This window comes from Sceloporus undulatus, chromosome 2, assembly GCF_019175285.1.
Source record: "Sceloporus undulatus isolate JIND9_A2432 ecotype Alabama chromosome 2, SceUnd_v1.1, whole genome shotgun sequence".
NCBI classification, from domain to species: Eukaryota; Metazoa; Chordata; class Lepidosauria; order Squamata; family Phrynosomatidae; genus Sceloporus; species Sceloporus undulatus.
The window spans coordinates 195578570-195600433 of NC_056523.1; the positions used below are offsets into that span (position 1 = coordinate 195578570).

The 21864-nt window shown below is 41.6% G+C and overlaps 1 protein-coding gene across 3 annotated transcripts in view; it reads right to left on the reverse strand.

Annotated features, from left to right (window-relative positions):
* The window catches only part of MAST1 (microtubule associated serine/threonine kinase 1), a 120590-nt gene that overhangs the window by 18718 nt on the left and 80008 nt on the right, over positions 1-21864 (reverse strand). For all 3 annotated transcript variants that reach the window (XM_042451373.1, XM_042451372.1, XM_042451374.1), the window contains 9 exons: positions 19419-19486; positions 15534-15619; positions 9898-10106; positions 7441-7579; positions 7137-7269; positions 4991-5156; positions 3932-4033; positions 2849-2971; positions 1182-1291 (listed from right to left, as the gene is read on the reverse strand). In XM_042451373.1, coding sequence (XP_042307307.1) covers positions 1182-1291; positions 2849-2971; positions 3932-4033; positions 4991-5156; positions 7137-7269; positions 7441-7579; positions 9898-10106; positions 15534-15619; positions 19419-19486 — 1136 coding nt within the window. The remainder of the gene's footprint in view (positions 1-1181; positions 1292-2848; positions 2972-3931; positions 4034-4990; positions 5157-7136; positions 7270-7440; positions 7580-9897; positions 10107-15533; positions 15620-19418; positions 19487-21864) is intronic.

Sequence of the window (21864 nt, forward strand, 5' to 3'; positions counted from 1 at the left end):
GATGGAAATTCCAGAGCTGGTCATGGAATGGAGAAGGCATTGGTGGAATAGTGGCTAAAAGATCCAAGACCTTCAGGATGAAGAATGGTCTGGGAAATGGATGTATCGGTGGTCTGGTGAATAGAGACTCCAGGTCTTTCACAATGGAGATCATCATGGATTGTGGAGACTCGGCCATTGAAGTGTCATGTAAGTGAAAGTCAAAGTCAGCACTAGGCTTTTTAATCTGCCCAGACTTGAACTTCTGGCCTGATTCAGAGGACTTTTGAGCAATTGACACAGCTGATTAGTAACTGCATCAAAACCAGGATCACAATGGCTTGTATGACCATTTCAAGTACTGTTCATCCTTGTGGTCTCCATACTGATACCAAGAGGAAGCCCTATACCAAAACCTAGAAGAAGATGAATCTATGATTCTATGAACTTCCTTATGGTAGACCACATCTTATGAGTGTATTCCAGCCTGGAGTCAGTTTCCAAACTGAATAGACCAGTGTCATCAAATGGAAGATCTTCTATGACCACTTGGGCCTGTTCAGTAAGATGATCAAAGTCAAACATGGTATTGGAGAACTGCCCTGGCCATTGCCTTGCCCCCACAGCCAGCAATGCATCATGCAGTCATGATCTGATGACTTGCCAGCTTTTGGGCCTCCAACTGCAGAAAAGAAGCCACTGCAATCTTCGTCTCTGAGCTTGTTCTGGAACAGTGCCATTTTTTCTTGGTTGTAGGCCCCCATGCAAACCGAATAGAAATCTTGGAGATGAGAGCAGCCAAACAATAGCATTTCTCCCCATAGCATTGAGTTTCTGATCCACCTTGTCTGTAGGTGTAGAATGCACATGGCATGAAGCTTTTGATTGGGTAGTCCCTTATATATGGTTACTAGAAGTGGGCGAGGGTACCACCAAAACTTCAAAATGCTACAGAATGCTCCGAAAGAGGCACTGCACAGGCACAGGACAAACCATTTGTGTGAGTCACAGAGACCACAAACAAGAACTAGTCTTGAGCAAACAGTAGTTTGCCAAGAGCTATCTTGTAAGTTTGTGGCTAAAAGCAAGATTTGAACCAGGGATTTCCCTGCTCATTCTTTACTCTCATCATGTTACATTAGTTCACAGCTTTTTTTTTTAAATCAAAATTTAAATTAAAATGTAGTAACTGAGGGCTCCACCTTGCTGAATCTGGGAGAGCAAGATGAAAACTGTCGTATCTCCACAGGTTCATCTTCAGTCGTGTCATCATCATCATATGAGTTAATATGGTGGTAACGATCGGAGCGAGCTGAAACGAAACAATGGCCCATGGAGTTCATAGATATCTGACCCCAGGGAAAAAGAGGGGCAGAGCAGCATGGCTTCTTTCAAATTGTCTGTGTTTTCTCTAAACCTTCCTCAAGCTGCTAAAAAAGGACCTCGCTTTAGAAATGGTTTTCTCTCTGACCATTGGGCAACAGATCTGGGCTTTGTAACCATACAAAACGAGTGCCTTCTTGATACCTAAGTATTTGAATATTTAGCACCCATACCTCACTGACAAGGATAGAAAAAATCAACCTCAAATACCCACCACTATTTAGAGGTTTGAGCCACTTTGCTAGCTTTGTAGACAGAGCACTGGTCAATGTAACCTAAGCACTATTCTTTCTATTTTTAGGCTGCTTCATCTTGTGGACAAAGGAAAAGGGATGCTGAATCCAGAAGAAAAAAATTATTAAACCTTATAGTGCCAACAAGTCTTCCTCAAACTGTTACCAACTACATGTGTTGGATTACAGTTTCTAGAATCATCCACCCAGCACAGTATAGCTATCTGAGGGATTCTGGGAGTTATAGCCCAAAACATCTGGAAGGTACTAGGTTGAAGAACACCACCACCATAAACAAACTCCATTCGTTTCTAGTGGTGATGGTGGTGTGTAAAAACCATTTAAAGTTACCCTGAGCTGGAAGAAATCAGGGTCCACAGCAGACATGGGTGCTTGATAGTGTGGATGATGATAAATGCACACATGGTGCATGTTTCTATGAAACAATTCTCCAACCAGAAGAATAATTTCAGCCACATTAATGCAAGTTCCCTCTTCCAAAGAGTTTCAAAAAATGATCCAGCTCATGCTTTGGTGGACCTCCTAAGGCAGCTAATGTTATAGCTATGGAAGACCCCATGCTCTCTTTTCCCTGTTTTTCTTTTGAGGAACACCTCTTTGATTTCTACCTATTATTTAAAATGAAAATACAGTAGCCATATCTAGAGAGGATGGATGGAGGGTTTATGGGAAAGGCAGTTTAACCCTTTTGTAGGAAGGAATATAGGAGTCTGCCAATACTGAGTAGGACCATTGGCCCATCTAGCTCAATACTGTTGATGTATTGGCAGGAACTCCCCAGATGTCTTTCCCAGCCCCACCTGGAGATGCCAGGGACTGAACCTCAGATCTTGTGCATATAAAGATTAAGTTCAGCCATGAAGCCATGACCTTTTCCCCTCTTACAGTCCTGATAAAAACAACCATTCTGAAGCTCCTATTTGTAGTAGTGAAATATCACCCTACTGGGGTACCCAGAACATCCCTCAGATAATAGGAAGCAAGGAGGCTTTTCATAGGGTGGAGACACTTAGGATTAGGATATCTGGGCAACAAAAACTTGAGCTGGTTGTATGTCTCAGCCTTACCTAGTTTGCATCTGAGGAAGCAGCCTCAAGTCTACAAAAGTTCATGCTACCAACTTCTTTCTTTCAGTTAAGTCTCAAAGGTGCTACAAGATCTCTTTGCATACCTTACTTAGTTTGTTAAAGCGAACTACTCTGGAAGGGAAAAATAAAAAGCTGAAAACTTGCTGTCAAAGTAGCTGGTGTCTTCTTCAGACTCCAGGTGAGGGATGAACTCCGCTTTCTGCCTCAGAAGCCCATTCCAGTCCAGATCTTTGAAAAATGCATGCTGTTTCACCTCATAGGCACCACCTGCAGAGAACCAACACACTGGAGTCTTTCTGCCCAAAATCAAGTCAGGAACAGTGGGAGGGGAAGGAAGGTTGTTCTCTTGCCCAGAAATAAGAAATGAAGCTGCCAGACAGGGCTTTGGGGGAAAGGAATGGGACATCCTGCCCACCTAGAAACCGTAGGCCAGGGACTGATCAAAGCCAAGTCTAGCCAATAGTTTGAGACAACATTGTAAAAGAAGAACTATGAGAATACTGGGAAGACAGGGTGACCAGATATCGTCCTTTTCCAGGAGCATCACTAAGAAGCAGGAATCTATATTTATATCAGAGTTTTTAGCTTGTATTGGGTCATGTGCTCAATTTGTCTTAAATGTTCTCCATTTGGCAGTGCCTTGTCTGCAGAGTGACCAGACACCCTCCTTTTCCAGGGCATGTCCTACATTTCAACCTTCTGTCCAGGAAGAATTCCAAAATATCCTCCATTTTGAGCAAGACTAAGAAGCATGCATTTATGTTTCTATGAGTGTCTTTTGCTTTTATTTGGTCACATCCTACATTTTTCTTGAATGCCCTGGATTTTTGTGGTGCCTTGTCCTCCTTGATGGTTAAGACATCTGGTCACCCTGTGCCAACTTACATGTATGAAGCAAATTTAGAAATATGTCCAGGGCGACCAGAGGTCTGCCTTTTCCACAGCATGCCCTACATTCCAGCCTTCTGTCCAGGAGGAATTCTAAAATAACCTCCATTTTGAGCAAGACTAAGAAGCATGAATTTATATTTCTATGAGTGTTTTTAGCTTTTATTTGGTCATGCTCTATATTTTTCTTGAAAGGTCCTGCATTTTTGTGGTGCCTTGTCCTTCTTTGCAGTTAGGACATCTGGTCACCCTGTGGGAAGAGGAATTTATTTTCCTTCTTCTGAAATGGATCACACTGAAAGCCCACCTACCACCCACTTTTTCCCCATCTGCCCTTACCTGCTCCCAGGCGGAGAAGTGGGTTGGTCTGCAGGAGGCAGGAGATGAGATGCTGAGCATCTGCTGGGAGTGCCTCCTCACCTTCTGGCCACAAGATGTCATCTGGAGGCAAAAAAGGAAAGAGAAGGAGTTGCAACTGGGGGTGGGATGGTGATGAGAAGGTAACCGATGGTAAATAGCAATAGTAGCTTCATTTATATACTGCTTCATATCACCTAAGCAGTCTCTAAGCGGTTTACAAAGACTCTCCTCAATATGGAGATTATATACACTTTTTTCTTACATGATAAGAAATTATATGTACTGAGATCTTGTAGCATATTTGAGACTAACTGAAAGAAGGAATTGGCAGCATGAGCGTTTGTAGACCTCAGTCTACTTTCTCAGATGCATTTGAGGAGATCTACTGAGGAAGTAGATTGAAGTCTATGAAAACTCATGCTGCCAACTTCTTTCTTTCAGTTAGTCTCAAAGGTGCTACAAGATCTCTCTACATACTGATTCTACAGACTAACATGGCTATATCTTTGAATTCTACCATTACGAATTTATATGCACTTTCCCACGATCAAACTCTTACCCCATGTATGGCAGAGCAACACACACACATTTCTCAGTCGAGATATTTCAGCACTTCATCCACTGTTTTGTGACACTCTCTCTATGGCTACATCTGCACTGCAGTAATAATCCAGTTTGACACCACTTTAACTGCCAGGGCTCAATGCTATGGAATTCTGGGGATTGTAATTTGTTGTGGCACCAGGGCTCTCTGGCAGAGAAGGCTAAATGTCTCACAAAACTATAATTCCCAGAATTCCATAGCATTAAGCCATGGTAGTTAAAGTGGTGTCAACCTGGATTATTTCTTCACTGCAGATGCAGTCTATGACCTCTTTCACACCAATTTCAGTCCTTTACTCTTCAAACCCGTGCATATGCTCACCCATCACCAGGAACCAACTCATCCCCTTAGCTGAACCTGGAGCATCTAAGGTGAGTGAGTATCAAGTAAACACATAACCAGACCCCAATGAACAACAGTTGCCTTGCACATACCGGTAATGACCTGACCAAAAAGCTCCTCGGGGGTGTCTCCAAAGAAAGGCACGCAGCCCACCAGGAACTCATACAGGATGATGCCCATGGCCCACCAGTCCACTGGTTTTCCATAGCCTTGGCGAAGGATCACTTCAGGCGCAATGTATTCTGGGGTCCCACATACCTATAAAAACATTTGTTTTCATTCAGCTACCATAGATATTGGCTCACAAACCCCAGGAATCTCACCCTAGCATGCAGCTCTTGCTGTCCTTTGGTTTGGCTGAAGGGTTGGGGGAGCCCTAAATACTGTACTGTGGCTGAAGCTAATCAGGTTTGTACCTGTTCAGGACATGGATAAACTGCTCTAAGCTGAACTAAGCCTTTTAGAAGGAAAAGCAAAGTAAATATATTTGTATACATTTGTTGCATTTGTTTTGATTTTGTATCCCTTTTCCTCCCTTTTTATTTTATTAACAAATATAGGTAGATTCTTTCTAAATATTATTAATTTATTTAATTTGATTTGATTTCTATGCCACTTTTCTCCCAGGAAGGGACCCAAGGCGGCTCACAAATAAAAATTCTAACAAACATATTGCAATAAAACAATTAAAAACATCAGCTAAAACAATATAAAATTACAAACATGAAAATCACAATAAAACCACAATACTCACCCCATATAACAAACACCCCATGTAAAAGCCAACCCACAATTACACATTAAAAGCCTGTCTGAAGAAAACTGTTTTTGCTTGTCGACAAAGGAGGGCCAGCCTTGCTTCTTGCGGAAGAGCATTCCAGAGGGAAGGAGCAACCACCGAGAAAGTTTTCTCTCTCATGTCCTCACCAGGTGAACCTGTGATGGTGGCAGGACTAAGAGAAAGCCTTCCCCTGTAGATCTTAGGACCTGTTTGTATGGGGAGATATGGTTTTTCAAACTGTCTAGAGCTAAGCCATGTAGGGCTTTATAGGTCATGACTAGCACTTTGAATTGTGCCCGGAAATGAATTGGTAGCCAGTGAAGCTGTTTCAGCAAGGGAGTTATATGCTCCTTATAACTGGCCCCAGTCAGCATTCCCGCTGTGGCGTTTTGCACCCGCTGACATTTCCGAACAGTTTCCAAAGGGAGCCCCATGTAGAGTGCGTTACAGTAGTCCAAACAAAATTTACTCAAGACATGTGTCACCATAGCCAGATCTGACTTCTCAAGGAACAAGTGCAGCTGGTGCATTAGTTTTAACTGTGTGAATGCACTCCTGGCCACTGCTGAGACCTGGGCATCCAGGCTCAGAGTTGAATCCAGGAGAACACCCAACCTGCGAGCCTGAGATTTCAGGGGGAGTGTAACCCTATCCAGCACAGGCAGAGTCCCTATTCTCTGATCTGCCTTATGACTGACCAGGAGCAGCTCTGTCTTGTCTGGATTAAGCTTCAATTTGTTTGTCCTCATCCAGTCCATAAATAAGTCTTTTTAAAATGAAGCCTGCTGATTCCAAGTATGGAATCAGTCTTACTGTATCTATCCTATCTATCTCTAGCAATAGCAAAAGCAGCTTCATTTATATACTGCTTCATACTGCACTAAGCAGTCTCTAAGTGGTTTAAAACTGAAAGCTATTTGCCCTCAAAAAGAGCTGGGTACTCATAGATTAGAATATCTATGGCCTGTTACAGACTGCCAAAATAAAGCTGCTTCGGGTCTCTTTGGAGGTATGCTATTTAAATGATGCATAGGTCCTAAGAGTCCGGAGGTCTCGCCAAAGCCACACTCCATTCCTAAGCACTGGAGTGCAGCTTTGATGCAGCTTCCGGATTCTTAGGATGCATGCATCATTTAAATAGCATACCTCCAAAGAGACCCGAAGCAGCTTTATTTTGGCAGTCTGTAACAGGCCTATCTATTCTAATCTCATTTATATGCTGCCTTTCTCCCAGACTGGGACTCAAGGCAGCTCATAAAAGAAATTAATTAAAACCCAACAATAAGCTAACATTAATACTGCATAAAATTATTTTTAAAGCACATAAAAGTTAAAAATAAATAAATAAAGCAAACAGGTAATGTAACCTTGGACAATATAGTTTCAGTTACATGTTCTGAATATCTCACCTGTTGAATGCATGCCCAGAACTTGCTTGCAAAGTATCAGGGCCTTACCTGTTTGTCTAGGAACTCCCTGGCATCCTTCTCAATGTGGCCCTCATACAAATTGGTGGTGAGGCTCATCAGCCCCATCTTGGAAAGACCAAAGTCAGTCAACTTGATGTGTCCCATAGAAGTGATGAGCAGGCTGGGGAGAAAGTCAGAGGGACAACTATCAGAGGGAGCAGATCGCAGCCATTCCCTGCCTGCAATAATGGCAGAGGAACCTGAGGAATGCCAGCCAGGATGAGCCAAATCTGTTCTTGTCCTCCCCACTTCGCAACCTAAATCCTCCCCCCTTCACTTTTAAGCTTCATACTTGTCAGGCTTGAGGTCACGGTGGACAATGCCATAGTTGTGCAGATACTCCAGGGCAAGGACAGTCTCAGCAAAGTACATGCGGGCCATTTCCACAGGCAGTGCCCCTATGTTCTTCAACAATGTGGCACAGTCTCCGCCTGCCAGGAGAAAGGTGAAATAGTTAGGGAGATGGCAAGGGTGCTTTTCTGCTAATATAGTGGATTACTACTGTGTCCTGTCCTAGGATTGAAGCCTACTGTGGTAAGAACATAAGAAGAACTGTGGTACTGACAAGTCTAAATAATCTAGCATTTATTTCCCCACAGTGTCCAACCACACACCCAAGGGTAGCCCACATGGGAACAAACACATCCTCCTGCTCATGCTTCTCAACAAATGATATTCAGAGGCATGCTGCCTATCACACTGGGGTTAATCTATATCCATCATAACTGGCAGCCTTATCCTCCATATATTTATTCCATCTCAATTTAGAGCCATCCAGCTTTGTGGCCATCACAATATTATCACAACATAATTAAGTCCACAGGTGAACTGTATACGATGTGCAGAAGTAAATCCTCACATGCCATCTATTTCCCATCATTTCTTGGCGTTGAATGAACTCAGATTCTAATATCAGGAAAGACTTCTCTCTATCCATTTTCTCCAGACCATGAATAATTTTATTACATCTATATCATGGTCCCATATACTCACCTGCTTTTTTTAATCTAAAAAGTTGCAAATGAATGCTGTAATCTGTCTTCACTGCAGAGGTGCCCACCTTCATCATTTGGATGCTCTTTCCACATCATGCATTAATTCATGATATTCATTTATTTATCTTTCACCTTTCAGTATAACAAAATCCCTAAGCAATTTACATACAGAATATATATATATATATATATATAAATATATATATATGCGCGCGCCTATTTCAGTTCAACAATTTCATTTTTGCAAATCCATGTCCAAAGCTATCCACAATATTTCAAGTATGATTTCAACACGATTTGTAGAATGGCATTAATATATTACCAGTTTTATTTCTGATTCCTTTCCTAATAAGCCCCTTACATACCGTATATACTCGACTATAAGTTGATCTCATGTATAAGTCGAGGGTGAGTTTTGGGGCCAAAATTAAGGATTTTGCTATGACCCATTGGATAAGTCGAGGGTAAAACTTAGGGGCATATGGCAAAGGATGTAAAGGATGAAGCAAAGCAAAACAATGTCAAAGGACTTCCAAAATTCTAGCTGACATAACTCTTTGTGCCATCTCTTAAGGCTGGATGGATGAGAGAGTAATGGGGGTCGGTGCTTCCAGGACAGATTATACTCTTACTTTTCACCAGGGTATAGTTCCTTCTTTTAAATAAGAGTTAAGATACAGTACTTACATTGACCCATGGATAAGTCGACTCAGGTTTTTTGACTCAATTTTTTGACCTAAATTTCTAGATTTATACATGAGTATATACAGTATATCATTCTGTCAAGTGAGGCAATGTGCAGAATCCAAATACTGAAATACAGCATACCCTGCAGACACTCCCAACAGCAATTTTCACTGTCATCCCTTGGAAAATTACCTTTGGATGACAACCCTTGCTTGCCTGAATTCGCTTGCTGGAATGTCTGCAAACCATGTTGGCTGGGGTAATCTAGAAACTGTAGTCCAGACAAACAATTTTTCAAGTTTTCTGACTGCAATTGACAAATATGTGCCTTAGCAGCATAGGAAGCTGTCTCATAGTAAGACCACTCATCCACTTAGATCAGCAATTCCCCAGGGTTTCAGAGACAGGCCTTTCCCAGCTGTCTCTGGAATTATCAGGAAGTCAACCTGTGATCTTGTGCATGCAATTTGTTGGCATAACCACTGGGCTATGATTCCATTTCCTCTTTCATTGTTTTAATGAATTTGAAGCATATTAATATTTTTAAACTTGATTTTTAGTATTGAATTTGTTTTAATTATTGCAGTAATTTAATTCTATTTTAATATACTATTTTGTAGTTTTTAACTGTATGGTTTTTTTGATGTTGTAAGCCACCCTAAGTCTCAGCCTTGGGAGAAGGGCGGGATATAAATAGTAAGAAGAAGAAGAAGAAGAAGAAGAAGAAGAAGAAGAAGAACAACAACAACAACAACAACAACTCATTATGACATGAAAGTCTGTAGGTTGTCAAACAAAACATAATCTAGTCATAGATTTAGGTAATACTATACTTATTTTATGGATGTTGGTTGTAATGTGCTCTCAAATACACACACACAAACACACACAAACACACACACTTTGCAAAATTTTACACTGTAATGTCTCAAGCCCATTGTGTAAAAATAGAACTGCTTTCTTGTGGACCATTTGCAAAGGAGACCTTTGGCACAATATAGGTGAAGACTAGCCTAGAGACCATGTGCCAAAGGCCTTTGTTTCCTCTGCACTCTGAGGCTGTGTACCTTCGACATACTCCATGACCATGCAAAGGTAGCGCTTGGTTTCAAAGGAGCAGAACATGCTGACCACGAAAGGATTCTCTGCAAATGTCAGGATATCACGCTCCACGAAAGCTTGCTGGATCTGGTTACGCAGGATGAGGTTCTGCTTGTTAATCTTCTTCATGGCAAAACGTTGCCGGGTTTCTTTGTGCCGCACCAAATACACAGCTCTGAAGAAGAAGGAAGAAGAGGGTCAGTAAGAGACATTTTTTGTGTTCCAACCAGAAGACTGAATTTTTCTACCAGGATCAGAAAATGCAGAGTCCTCAGGCCCCAACATTTCTGTTCTAGCCCAACCACAAAGCACTCCAAAGTCACACTCTGAAGAATGGGGTAGAGAATTGGAAAGACTTAAGGACTCTCAATCCTGCTCCCCCAGTTTAATGGTTATAATATTTTGAAACAATGCAGAACATTTTTAAATGTTGCAATGAAATCACATTATAAAAGATGGTTCTCAGCCCAGAGTCAACTTAAAAAGTCTAGAAAAACCAGGTCCATTTACAAATAGTCAGTGGGGCAGCCAGATACACACTGTCAAATGTGACATCCCATAAGTATGGGGCTAATACAGAAAAGCCCCTGTTTCTCATGCCTGCCAGTTTAATGAAGCTTACTGGCAAGTGTGTAAGCTAGGCCTTTGTGTCTGATTTTAGGCTTCAGGAATGTTTATGTAGATGCAAATGATCCTTCGATAACTTTATCCCATTTCATTTAGGTCTTCAAGGATAATCAGAACTTTAAATTGGCCCAGAATTAGACTGGAAAGTGATAACAAGAATTAGTTGCACTGATTCCCTGGCATGGGTTGTTTCCATTCCAAAACTGTGCTGCAAGCCAGATAAGAACAGGTACAGGTAAATCACTATCAGTCACCATCTTTTCTTCCAGTGTCTTACTCAAAAGTGAAGCGATGATAATTAACCAGATAATAATTACATAGATGCATGGGATCTAATTCTACCTTCCATCTCACAATGCAATCTCTTTTGTCATAGCTGCCTGAAATCTGTATCCTCCCCAGAAAAGGCAGCTATATCAAGTATATTGAAGTTATTTTCCAAGATTATACATTCAGAAATCCATTAGCTTCAGCAGAAGACTGATAGGCTGTAGGGTGTACAGTACATCAACAGTACTGTACTCGTATAATGTCTCGAGTCCCTAACATCGGGTACAGACATTGAGGATGAGCTGAATTTTGGATTAACTGACTCTTTATAGGGAGATAAGACAGGAGTTACCTAGCTAACCTAAACAAGTTCAAATCTATGGGGCCAGATAAACTGCATCTGTTGATCTCCTCTCTGAACCACTTGCCATCATTTTTGAGAAATCTTGGGAAACAGGTGAGATGTCAAAGGACCGGAAAAGAGTAAATATTGTCCCTCTCTTCAAAAAAGACAAAAAAGAAGATCTGTCTAACCTCAATACCAAAATCAATATTAGAATTGATTATATAGGAGTCTTTCTCCAAGTATTTTTATGACAATGGAGTGATCAATAAGGTGCCAGCATGTGCTTGTCAAGAACAAATCCTGCCAAATTAATCTTATATCTTTTATATCAAGTCACTAATTTAGTAGATGGTGGGAATACTGTGGATGTCAATTATCTGGATTTCAGCAAAGCATCTGATAAGGTTCTTCATAATACTTTGATTAGCAAACTGATTAAATATGGAATATACAGGAATACTGTCAGATGGAGCCATAATAGGCTGGAAAACCATGCTGAAAGAGTCATCATCAATGGCTGTGCTTCATACTGGAAGGAGCTCTCGTGGAGTGCCTCAGGGCTCTATCCTAGAGCCATTACTCTTCAATATTTTTATCAATGTCTTAGATGATGGGATTGAAGGAATGCTTATCAAGTTTGCAGATGACACAAAACTGGGAGTTGAAGTCAACACATTGGAAGATAGGAACAGAATCCAATGGACATAGACAAACTAGAACACTGAGCAGAAATTAATAAAATGACATTTGATAAGAGACAAATACAAACTTCTACATTTGGGCCACAAAAACCATATGGTTCAGCAATACTAGATGCAAAAAATATATTGGAATTATTGTTGATCATAAATTGAGCATAAGCCAGAAATGTGATGCTGCAGTAAAGAAAGGAAATGCTGTTTTAGCTTGCATTAACAGAAGCACAGTTTCCAAGGTGAGGGAAGTAATAGTCCCACTATATTCTGGGCTAGCCAGGATTCATCTGGATTATTGCATTCAGTTCTGGGTACTTCATTTTAGGAAGAATATAGGCAAGTTGGAGCAGGTTGATAAGGGTGAAGATGATAAGAGGCATGGAGAAGAAAATATAAGACAAGAGGTTGAAGAAGCTGGACATATTAAGCTTGGTGAAGAACAGACTGAGGGGTGACATGATTGGATGCTTTAATATTTCCTAAATATTAGAGGAAACTTTTCAACAGTAAAAGCACTTTGGCAATAGAACCAATTGCCCAGAAAAGTGGTCTGGTCTCCTTCTCTGGATGTCTTCAAAAAGAAGCTGGTCAACTCTCTGTGTTGGAAATGTTCTGAAGAGAACAGCACTTTTTACCATCAATAGTGGTGATGCAGAAAAGTAAAGAAATATTGGAGTTTAATACATTCAGAAATTGAGAAAATCTTCAATATAAAATTAAAAATGATCCCAGGATTGTTAATGATGATAGATGAAAATTTAAATACGTTTAAAGAAAGACTTCTATACTACATGATATTAGCAGGTAGGCTAGAATACGCTAAAAATTGGAAAAAATTCAAATATACCAATAATACAAGAATGGATAGTTAAATTATTAGAAATGGATAATCTGGATAAACTGACATGTCTTATCAAAGAAAATAAGTTGAAAATATTTATACAAAGTTGGGAACAGGTGATTAATTACATTAGCAAAGAATGGGGAGAATGCATGAGTTAGAGATTTAACAACTGAATGTGTGTGTGTGTGTGTGTGTGTGTGTGTGTGTGTGTGTATATATAGTATGTTTAAATTAATAATCTAGAGAAGATAATTAAAACTTAAATATAATGTTTAGTGTTATAAGATGGGATCCATTGAATACTTTAAATATATTATTAGAGTAATTAAGACATTAATTTTTGAATTATGGATGAACCCCTAAATCTTGGTTGGAAAAGAAGTTCTTTTCTCCCCCCCCTCTTTCTGATTAAATATATGTAATAATTATATGTAATAAATTTTTTTAAAAAACGGACAGCTACCCACCGGGGCATGCTTTAATTTGAAATCCTACACTGAACAGGGAGTTAGACTCAATAGTCCATGAGGCCCCTTCCAGCTCTACGACTCTATGAATAAGATATCTGGTTTTAGCCATCCTTGGGTTGGAAATCAGCAAATAGAATTGTCCTAGGCTTAAGACCAAGGGCTTGTCTACACAAGCTAAATGAACCTGTTTCCCTCCACCCTCATGTCTTTCATGATGCAAGGCCAAAGGCCCAATTCAACTGTGGACTATCTTCACATGGGAAAGGCAGTGCAGCAGCAAATCTGGGCCATCCCTGAATTAAAGTGATTTAAAAATACTCACCGTTTGCTCGGGATCTTCCCAGAAAATCCAAAGCACTCTGGAGCAATGTGGGTCAGGTGTCTACACATGCTTCCCGCTGTGCTGCTGAGTGCCACTGCTGCCAGAATGAGTTGCTCCTCTGAGGTGCCCAGCCATATGAATGATACTGGGCACCTCATTTTTGACCTCCGAGGGAGCGACTCATGCTGGGCGGCACAGCTGGACCTATGTATAGACAACTGTTTGGCATGGCTCCAGAGTACCCAGTTAATGGAGAATTCAGGGCAGCTTTGGGCTGCCAGAATACTCAGGGACCAATCCAGAGTATTCTGACCAGAGTAGACCTGGCCCAAGGCTCCCCCAAAATACCTGTTCTCATGTCAAGCTGCTTGTGGGCTAACTTCATTTTCAAAAATAATTCTCATGGTACACACAAAGGTTCCCTACACACACACGCGCGCACACACACTTTTAAATTAAACTCCCTTTTTCACTTAGGTGCCAGCAAAGGACAATACTTGACTTGGGCCTGCACCCACAAGGGACCAGAGGTAATTTGTAGGAGCAAAGATGGGAGGAAGCTGCAGTCCAAGTGCTTTGCTTTGTAACACTCCAAGCCAGGCATTCACAACATTTTTGTCTCCAGTGTATGGAGGGAGCTGGTTCAGGGTTCAGAGGCAGCATATGCAAACATGTGCACACTTTTCAGTGATCCTCTCTTCGCTCAGAGGAAGTACTATGACTTTTTCCCATTCCCTCCCATAGCAAGTCTGCTCTAGACCACAATTTCCTTAAGGCTAACAGCAGCAGAGGGGAAAAAAATCTGTATTAAACCAGTAGGAAATTGACTCAAGTGGGAAATTCAGACACTGTGGTAGAGTCAGGGCACACCTCAGGACCTCACCTGGTCCCTGGACTGCAGAGGAGACACTCTTGTGCTAATCTGTATTCAGCTTCTTTGGCAAGTTATCTTTTAAACTTCATTAGTTCCCCCTTGCCAGGGTGTTTCATGATTGGCTGCTCCCACCATGATAGCCATTTTGTAAATGGGCCAATACCCCTATGGCAGCCATTTTGTGATGGCACCCATGACACCTTCTCAGAATTCCAGCTACACTCAGTAATCCATAAATACTGGGGACTCCTATTTTATAATGGATATAAAAGGCTTTAACTGCTGTCATAGTTAATGTTCCAACTGTATAATTCTTCCTAGGTTTTTACTGGTATTATGCATATTTCCTGTAAACTACTATGAAAACAGGGCTTATAAAAACTTTTTTTTAATGACAGGGTTTGTCATTTTCAAAGTGATGGTACCTGTATGTCTGAACTCAGTTTAGATACTTCTGGGTACCAAAGATACTACTCCTATGGATGATCAAGAAGCTCAGACTAGATAATGATTTCACCCAAATGAAGGGAGCGGAGTGAAGGAAGAGGAGAGATTACGTTATCCAGAAGATTATATAGCCTGCTTACCTTCTGCATTTTGCCGTAATGACTCTGACAAGTAACAGACTGATGTACCAAGCCAACATTTCCCAGATGAAAATCAGGACAAGTGTGGTTAAGTTACATCACAGTTTGGACAAGATGGCATGCATCATTAATTTAAAAAAAAAAAAAGAACACACAAATGAGAAGATACTGCTGAGTTTACTTTTGCCCGAGCCTTCTGGGAAAGGCAAGCTCCTGCCTCCTCCTCTCTTCTCCCCATGTTGAGTTAACTGAGTGCAACTATTTTTTTTTTTCACTTTGAACTCAGCTTACAGCTATTGAAGTAAGCTGAAGGCAAAGGGGGGGGGGGGAATGGGAAGAAGAAAGAGAAACTGAGACATTTTTAAAACAGCTGAAAAATGGAACAGCAGAGCATTAATCACAACTCTTTCTGACAAACTGGGACAGTTGGAGGATATGATGTACTCCTGTACCATAGAAACAGAACCTTTGGTATTTTATTTGGAGCTGAAGTGCTGAACCAGAAGCAAAGAGAACCTCCTGTGTAAACAGAGTCAAGGAGCTTGGTATTTGAGTAAACTCACTCACCCATATGCCCCATTGCTTATAAGTTTGATAGTTTCAAAGTCTCCTTCTCCTGGTGGCTTTTTTGGCTTTGGAGTAGTCCCACGACTCTGCAACAGTAAGCATACCGGGTGTGAAGACATAAGCAGCAGTACATATGCAGACAGGCATTTAGCCCTCTGTTTTAAAAAACCTTCTTTACAAAGGGCAATACTGCATTTGGGCCTGGAATATGTCACTTACAAACACTGTTAACCTCAGTACTAGAAAAGTTAGAGAGTTATTCTGAAACTGCATATGCATGGCGGTCAGTGTAGTTTTCCATTGGCTGTACAACTGCAAGAAATGCAAAAACTGAAGAAGAGCCAAACACAGAGATATAAAATGAGTAAATCCCTAACTAGAGAGTAACATGCAGGGATCTGATAACAGAGATGCTCTGATGGTATTCACTGATACTGAAGCCTGTTAAGAGATTATTTTCAAGCTGAGTCCTTCTAGTTCCCCAGAAAAGGTTCCTGAGCCAACCAACCTTGGTCATGTATTTAAAACCTCAGCATCATAAGAGATGTTTTGAATTTTCTTTTTATAGCCATATTTGTTTCATTCTCTCTATTCCAGAACACCAGAGTAGGGTGCTGATGATCATTCTCCTCAGATGTTTTCCCACCTGGTCTGGAACAGAGCTTTTTCGTACTACAAAAACTCAGAATATCCCACAAATAACCTTTCCAAGCTCTGAGAAGGTAGAAACCTCCTGATTGAAGCAATTCTCTTTCTTCTGCTCTACCTCCTTCATCTTTACTAGAAATTATTTCATACCGGAAAAGTGGTCATGTAGCATTTCTTCTGTGGAAACAAATCTCATTTTATCTAATTCTTAATTAAAAACACAAACTCATACAAATCTTTAAACAAATATAAGGGACATCCCACACCCAGCATCTTTCTATTTATTTCTTTCATAAGGGCTATCACAAGAACCAATTCTGGTCTCCTCCCCTATTGTACTGGACTACAGCTGGGTCAACTATGCTGCAGGAAGGATTGGTCCATATCACCATCCCTGACCAAACAGTTCAGGATGGCAAACTGCACCCACAGAATTGCAACCTTGGGAGCTGGTGTGAAAAATGTCAGCTGGTGGCTTCCATGTCAGTGAGGTAATAAATCTACAGTAGGTTTTGGTCCAAAGTTGAAAGGAGCCATTCAAGGTCCTGGACCCCATACAGCAAAGTTCAGAGTAAAACCTGGGTCTTGTCTGCATGAGCCAAATAAATCGGCTTCCTCACATTCTCTCTGCGGAGAGTCCAGAAGATGCACAACCTAAATCCCGGTTCTGTTGCAAACAGACCGGACAACGGCCAGCATGTTCAGCACCAGAACTGGGCTATAACATTCTTAAGATCAATTTTAAAAACCTACCTTCTACTTTGGAACTTCTGGGAAAATCTAAGGCCTTCTGTTGTGTCATCGAACAGCTTTTTGAAATACATCCCACTGAGCCAACTGGCATGTCTGCTGCTGGTGCCAGCCACTCACTCTGCGGTCAGACAAGATGCCCAGCAATGTGATCTGTCCTGGGCAACTTGTTCTGATCTCAATGGGATTGTGTTTGAATTGCTGTACCTGTGTCAGAACTGACGGCCAGATAACAGGGAGGCTGTGACATTTCCATGGCCAGGATACTCCAGGCTGCCTCCAGAGCATCCTGGCCCATGCATACAAGGCTGGGAAGATGGATTCACCACCCTATCAATATGGAAGCCATCAGCTGCCTCAGGTTGTGGGCACCACTTCATAACTTTCTCTCCAATAATATGCCTGGTACTGGCACTAAGTTGTTCCCTCTTATCCCAAAGGAATGGTGTGACCCACAATGGTTAGCACAGCAAGAGACAAATATGCCCATCAAATTAGCAGATCAATAAATTTATTCAGTAGTGAAAACCCCAATCCCTTCTTCAACCAATTTAATATACATTCAAATCACATGTCATCTGTCTTCCAGTGTTTCTGAAAGACAATCCATACCCCACCAACACTATGGTTTTGGTCCATCTCCAAGAGGGAAGAAGATTTTCTTCATGAGTGGGGAAGAGGTTCCCTTGCTATAGGGCAAGCACCAACACCTCTGTTTGTATCCCATTGCCAAATATGCCATAGGGCTATGGAGGATGCAGTTCCTAGGCTGGGATCAAGCAGGATTAAGAACCAATGCTCCTTTATAATATGTCTTCTGTCCCCAGACTTTCTACCCATTTCCCTTCTACTTTGCCTGGTACATCCACATAAAATGCCACTCTCCCATTTTTGCCCAATATGCACTGTGCTAAATATTTCTGCTGCTGCACCTCATCTCTACCTTTCCCTTTTACCTTCGTACTACATTCATAAACTGATCTGGCTTAGGTCCTTCCAAAATTATGTAGGGTCTTTTCTTTTCTACCTCACGTATCTACTCTGCCCCCTGTTGCCCAGGTCTCCTACATCACCGCTGGGGAACATGCAGCCCTTCAGCTGTTGTTAAACTGCAACACCCATCAGATCAAGCTGACATAGTAATTATTGAGAGATGATAAGAGACACAGCCCAACAGCGCCTGGAGGACCCAAGTTTTAAAGTGTTGCCATCTCAAGTTCCTCTTGGGGTTTCCATCCATTAGCCTTGTGGCGTCTCATTTCAGTTCCAGATGGGCACACACTGGATGTTTCCACAACCCAAGGGGTGCAGTTTTGGGGGGTAATTACTTGTTGAGACTAGAACTCCGGAAATCCCCCATCCAGCACACAATGTGAATGGTTGGCATGAATATGAGTTTCAAGTGGCAGGTGAATGGGGAAACATCATAGGGTCACACAAATCCCTAAACAACTTTTTGGATCTTGGTCCTAAATGGAGATTTTGTTATTATTAACATTTATTCATGATGGATCACTACTGTCAAAAAGAAGACAGTTAAATCATATGAAAATGTTTTTATTAGCCCTGGATGAAGTATCTTCAGAAATTACTTTAGAAGTATATTAATCAATAGCTTTATGATGTCCAATCCTATATGCATGCATTTAAAAGCAAGTCCCACTGAACTCAGGGGGATTTACTTCTGCAGAATAATGCAGAGGATTGCCCACAAAAGGTCTCTTGCATGATTAAACATTTTCCTAGAAGGTACCTATGAAAAAAGACACCACACCCCTTCTCAGGCTGAACATGACATTAATTGGGTGAATGCTGTTTGACTTGTACATTTCTATTATGCGTGAGTGTATACAGCCTGAGGAGTGAAGGGGCTGTGAGGGTTATGGGTAGGGCACTGCTATTCAAATAACAAAATAGTGCTCATTAATTTCATTCCTGAAATTAATATCTACTTTGCCCCCCACCCACAGTTCCAGGTGTAGGGTCAGAGGTGCTCAATGCCATGTACATGCCTTTAGGCTTGGAGGTGGCAGTTCAGTGGGTGGGAACCAGTTGACTCTCTAGATGTTGTTCAATTGCAACTTCCAGGGTTCCTCAGCATTGCTTATACCGGCTAGGGGCTGCTAGGAGTTGCAATCTGACAGCATCTGTAAGACCAGGCTTGCCACCCCTACTTTAGATACACATAACTCAAGCCAGCCATTCTGAAGCCAGGTTTCCTTGTGTTCGTTTGCTTGCCCAAAAGTCTACTAAACAAGATACCCATCTAAGGCCTAATGGCAACTGCCATTCACTTGCATTTTCCCACATCCTAGGATCAACCAAGTGGTTTTGGTTGTAGCAGCAGCAGCAATAGCATAATCAATGAGCAGGAAAGACAAGGATGCAGATGAGTATGTACTTGCGTGTATATGTATGTGCAAGAAAACTAGGGTAGATGGCAAAGAGCTGGGGTGAGGTTGGCATAGCTGCCCCCCAAATACTGACCTCGGCAAATTCCTCTGTGTCAGGTGTGTTGGATCCTCCGCTATCGTGCTCCTCCACATACAGCACATCTGACGACAACAGGGTTTGGAAAGAGCCAAAGGGAGAGCCAAGGGAACAAGGCTTTAGCAACCCCACTGTCATTCATGAAAGCACAGAAAGGGCGAAACCGAGACATACGCACAGCCATGCATAGACCCAAATGCACGTGCATAGGGTACATACACATACACAGTGACATGCTAATTCATATGCATGTATGTGAGAGAGAGTTGGCAAATCAGGAGACACAACCATGCTCTTGCTAACACAAACCACAGGTAAACCACACATGCATCGCACCTTAACAAACACCTTTGGAAGAAATATACCAACATCTATGTCCATGCAGGTTTGCATATAATGGCAGTTTCATTCACATGCACACTGGGATACAAATGGAGTTGTGAAACTCTGTTCACATAAATGCACATCTGTGCACTAACACACACACCTCATCAACACACATAAGATAAAGACCAAAGTGTATGCTAGCTTATAGACATGAAAATGTATGGTCACAAACTAATTTATGGGCATGATAAAAGTATGTTGATAAATTCACCTGCATGACAAAGAACCACCCTGATATGAAAATGTGCAATGATCCTCCAGGTGCATGAGACCTTTGGGATTCTTCCACTCCTCACTGCCACACATTGGCATGTCTGCTCCTTTTTGCTTATCTGGGTGTTAAGATTTTGACCCCCAGTAGACTCTCTTCTTGACCAATTATTAGTCTTAACTCCGGGCTAAACAACATTAGATGGGCCCATACAACTTCTCTTCCGTTTACCTGATGTGAAGGAATATGGCCAACCTGGCCACTGAAATCTCACATACACTGTATTTCAATATTGTTTGACTTTATAGAATCAAAGCAGCAAAAGGTAGCTCGTTCGGACCAATTAAAGTATGTGAAAAACAAGCAGGTTGTTGGGAGAAATGAATGGCATCATACCAAAGCAAACAATACTGTTTCTAATCTGCTGTGTACCCCCCCCCCCTACCTTAGCTTTTAGTCATAAGGCAGGTTTATGCATTAGATTACCACCCCCCTACTTCCAGACCATCATCTGCCCATCAATTATATGAAGCTGATTGTGTGTGTGTGTGTGTGTGTGTGTGTGTGAGAGAGAGAGAGAGAGAGAGAGTTAAGACAGGGCCAGGTTTGAAGAGACCATGGACAAAATGTTGCCTGGATGGGGCTCTTCTTCTGATAGTTGTGAGGAAAGTACTCCAAACCAGTTGGATGGCTGAGTCTACTCATCTCTTGAGCTGCCCCCCATGCTAGTTTACAGCTTTTCTTTATAAGAGGTACTACACACAGGCACTTATTATTACGAAACATAAAAATTAAAGGGCTAGGACTAGGATTGTACCTGTCTTTAAGGTGATGATGGAATCCCCAACTAGTCCACCTAGCTTCTGCCCTCATCCTCTTCCACAATGAAAGCATTCCCTTCTATTGTCTCCACAAGGCCTAGGTCTTCTGAGCCTATCTTTCAAAAAGGCAGTACACAACAGGGGCATTCTGGGATATTTAGTGAGGAACCAGATCCAGCTGCCTAATATTACTTGTAATACTTGGTGGAGGTTAAAAGAAAGGCCTAAGTCTGATATACACAGTGAGCCCTATCAGAGTTATCTAAGGATGGTAGTGTTAAGCCCAATCATAACTCTCAGTGGGAGACTGAATGCTGTTCCTCCCTATAACCATATTACCTCCACATAGAAAATAAGCACATCCTTATCTTTTGAGTAACCCAGCAAGTGTTATTAGGAGGCTTCAAAGGGTGGTCTGAAAGCTAGCATGGTGTAGTAGTTTGAGTATTGGACTAAGACTCAGAAGACCAGGATCTGAATCCTTACTCAGCCATGGAAACCCATTGGGTGACTTTAATCAAACCATACTCTCTGTCTCAAACAAAGGAATAGCAACCTTATCCCACTGGCAAATGTTGCCAAGAGAATCCTGTGATAAATTTACCTTAGCATCATCATAAGGCAGAAATGACTTGAAGGCACACAACAAAGAGGGTATGGTTTACTTAAAAGTCAGTGAAAACAGTGGGTGGTTAGGGCCTGTGCATTTCACTAAGTCTTCCCCAGAATCATGTCCAGTACTCTTAAGTTGTAGTTGAACATCTGTAGGGCAGCAGGGTGGTCTAGACATAGCTTTGCCAGTTCATTGAAAATTAGGCCTTAGAAAGGACTCGGAGATGAGAAGAGGCTAAGGAGAGCTCAGTACAGAGTTTGTCTTCCACAAAAACAAATCCAATGCTCAGTCAGTTTCTCTCCAGTAGGGATGGATGGGCTAACTTTAGTTTTGTGCTAGTTGATGGCTGTGCCCCTTTTTGTGTGTGGAAGCAGGGAGAAGTACAAGGATCCCTACAGTCCACCTGAGTGC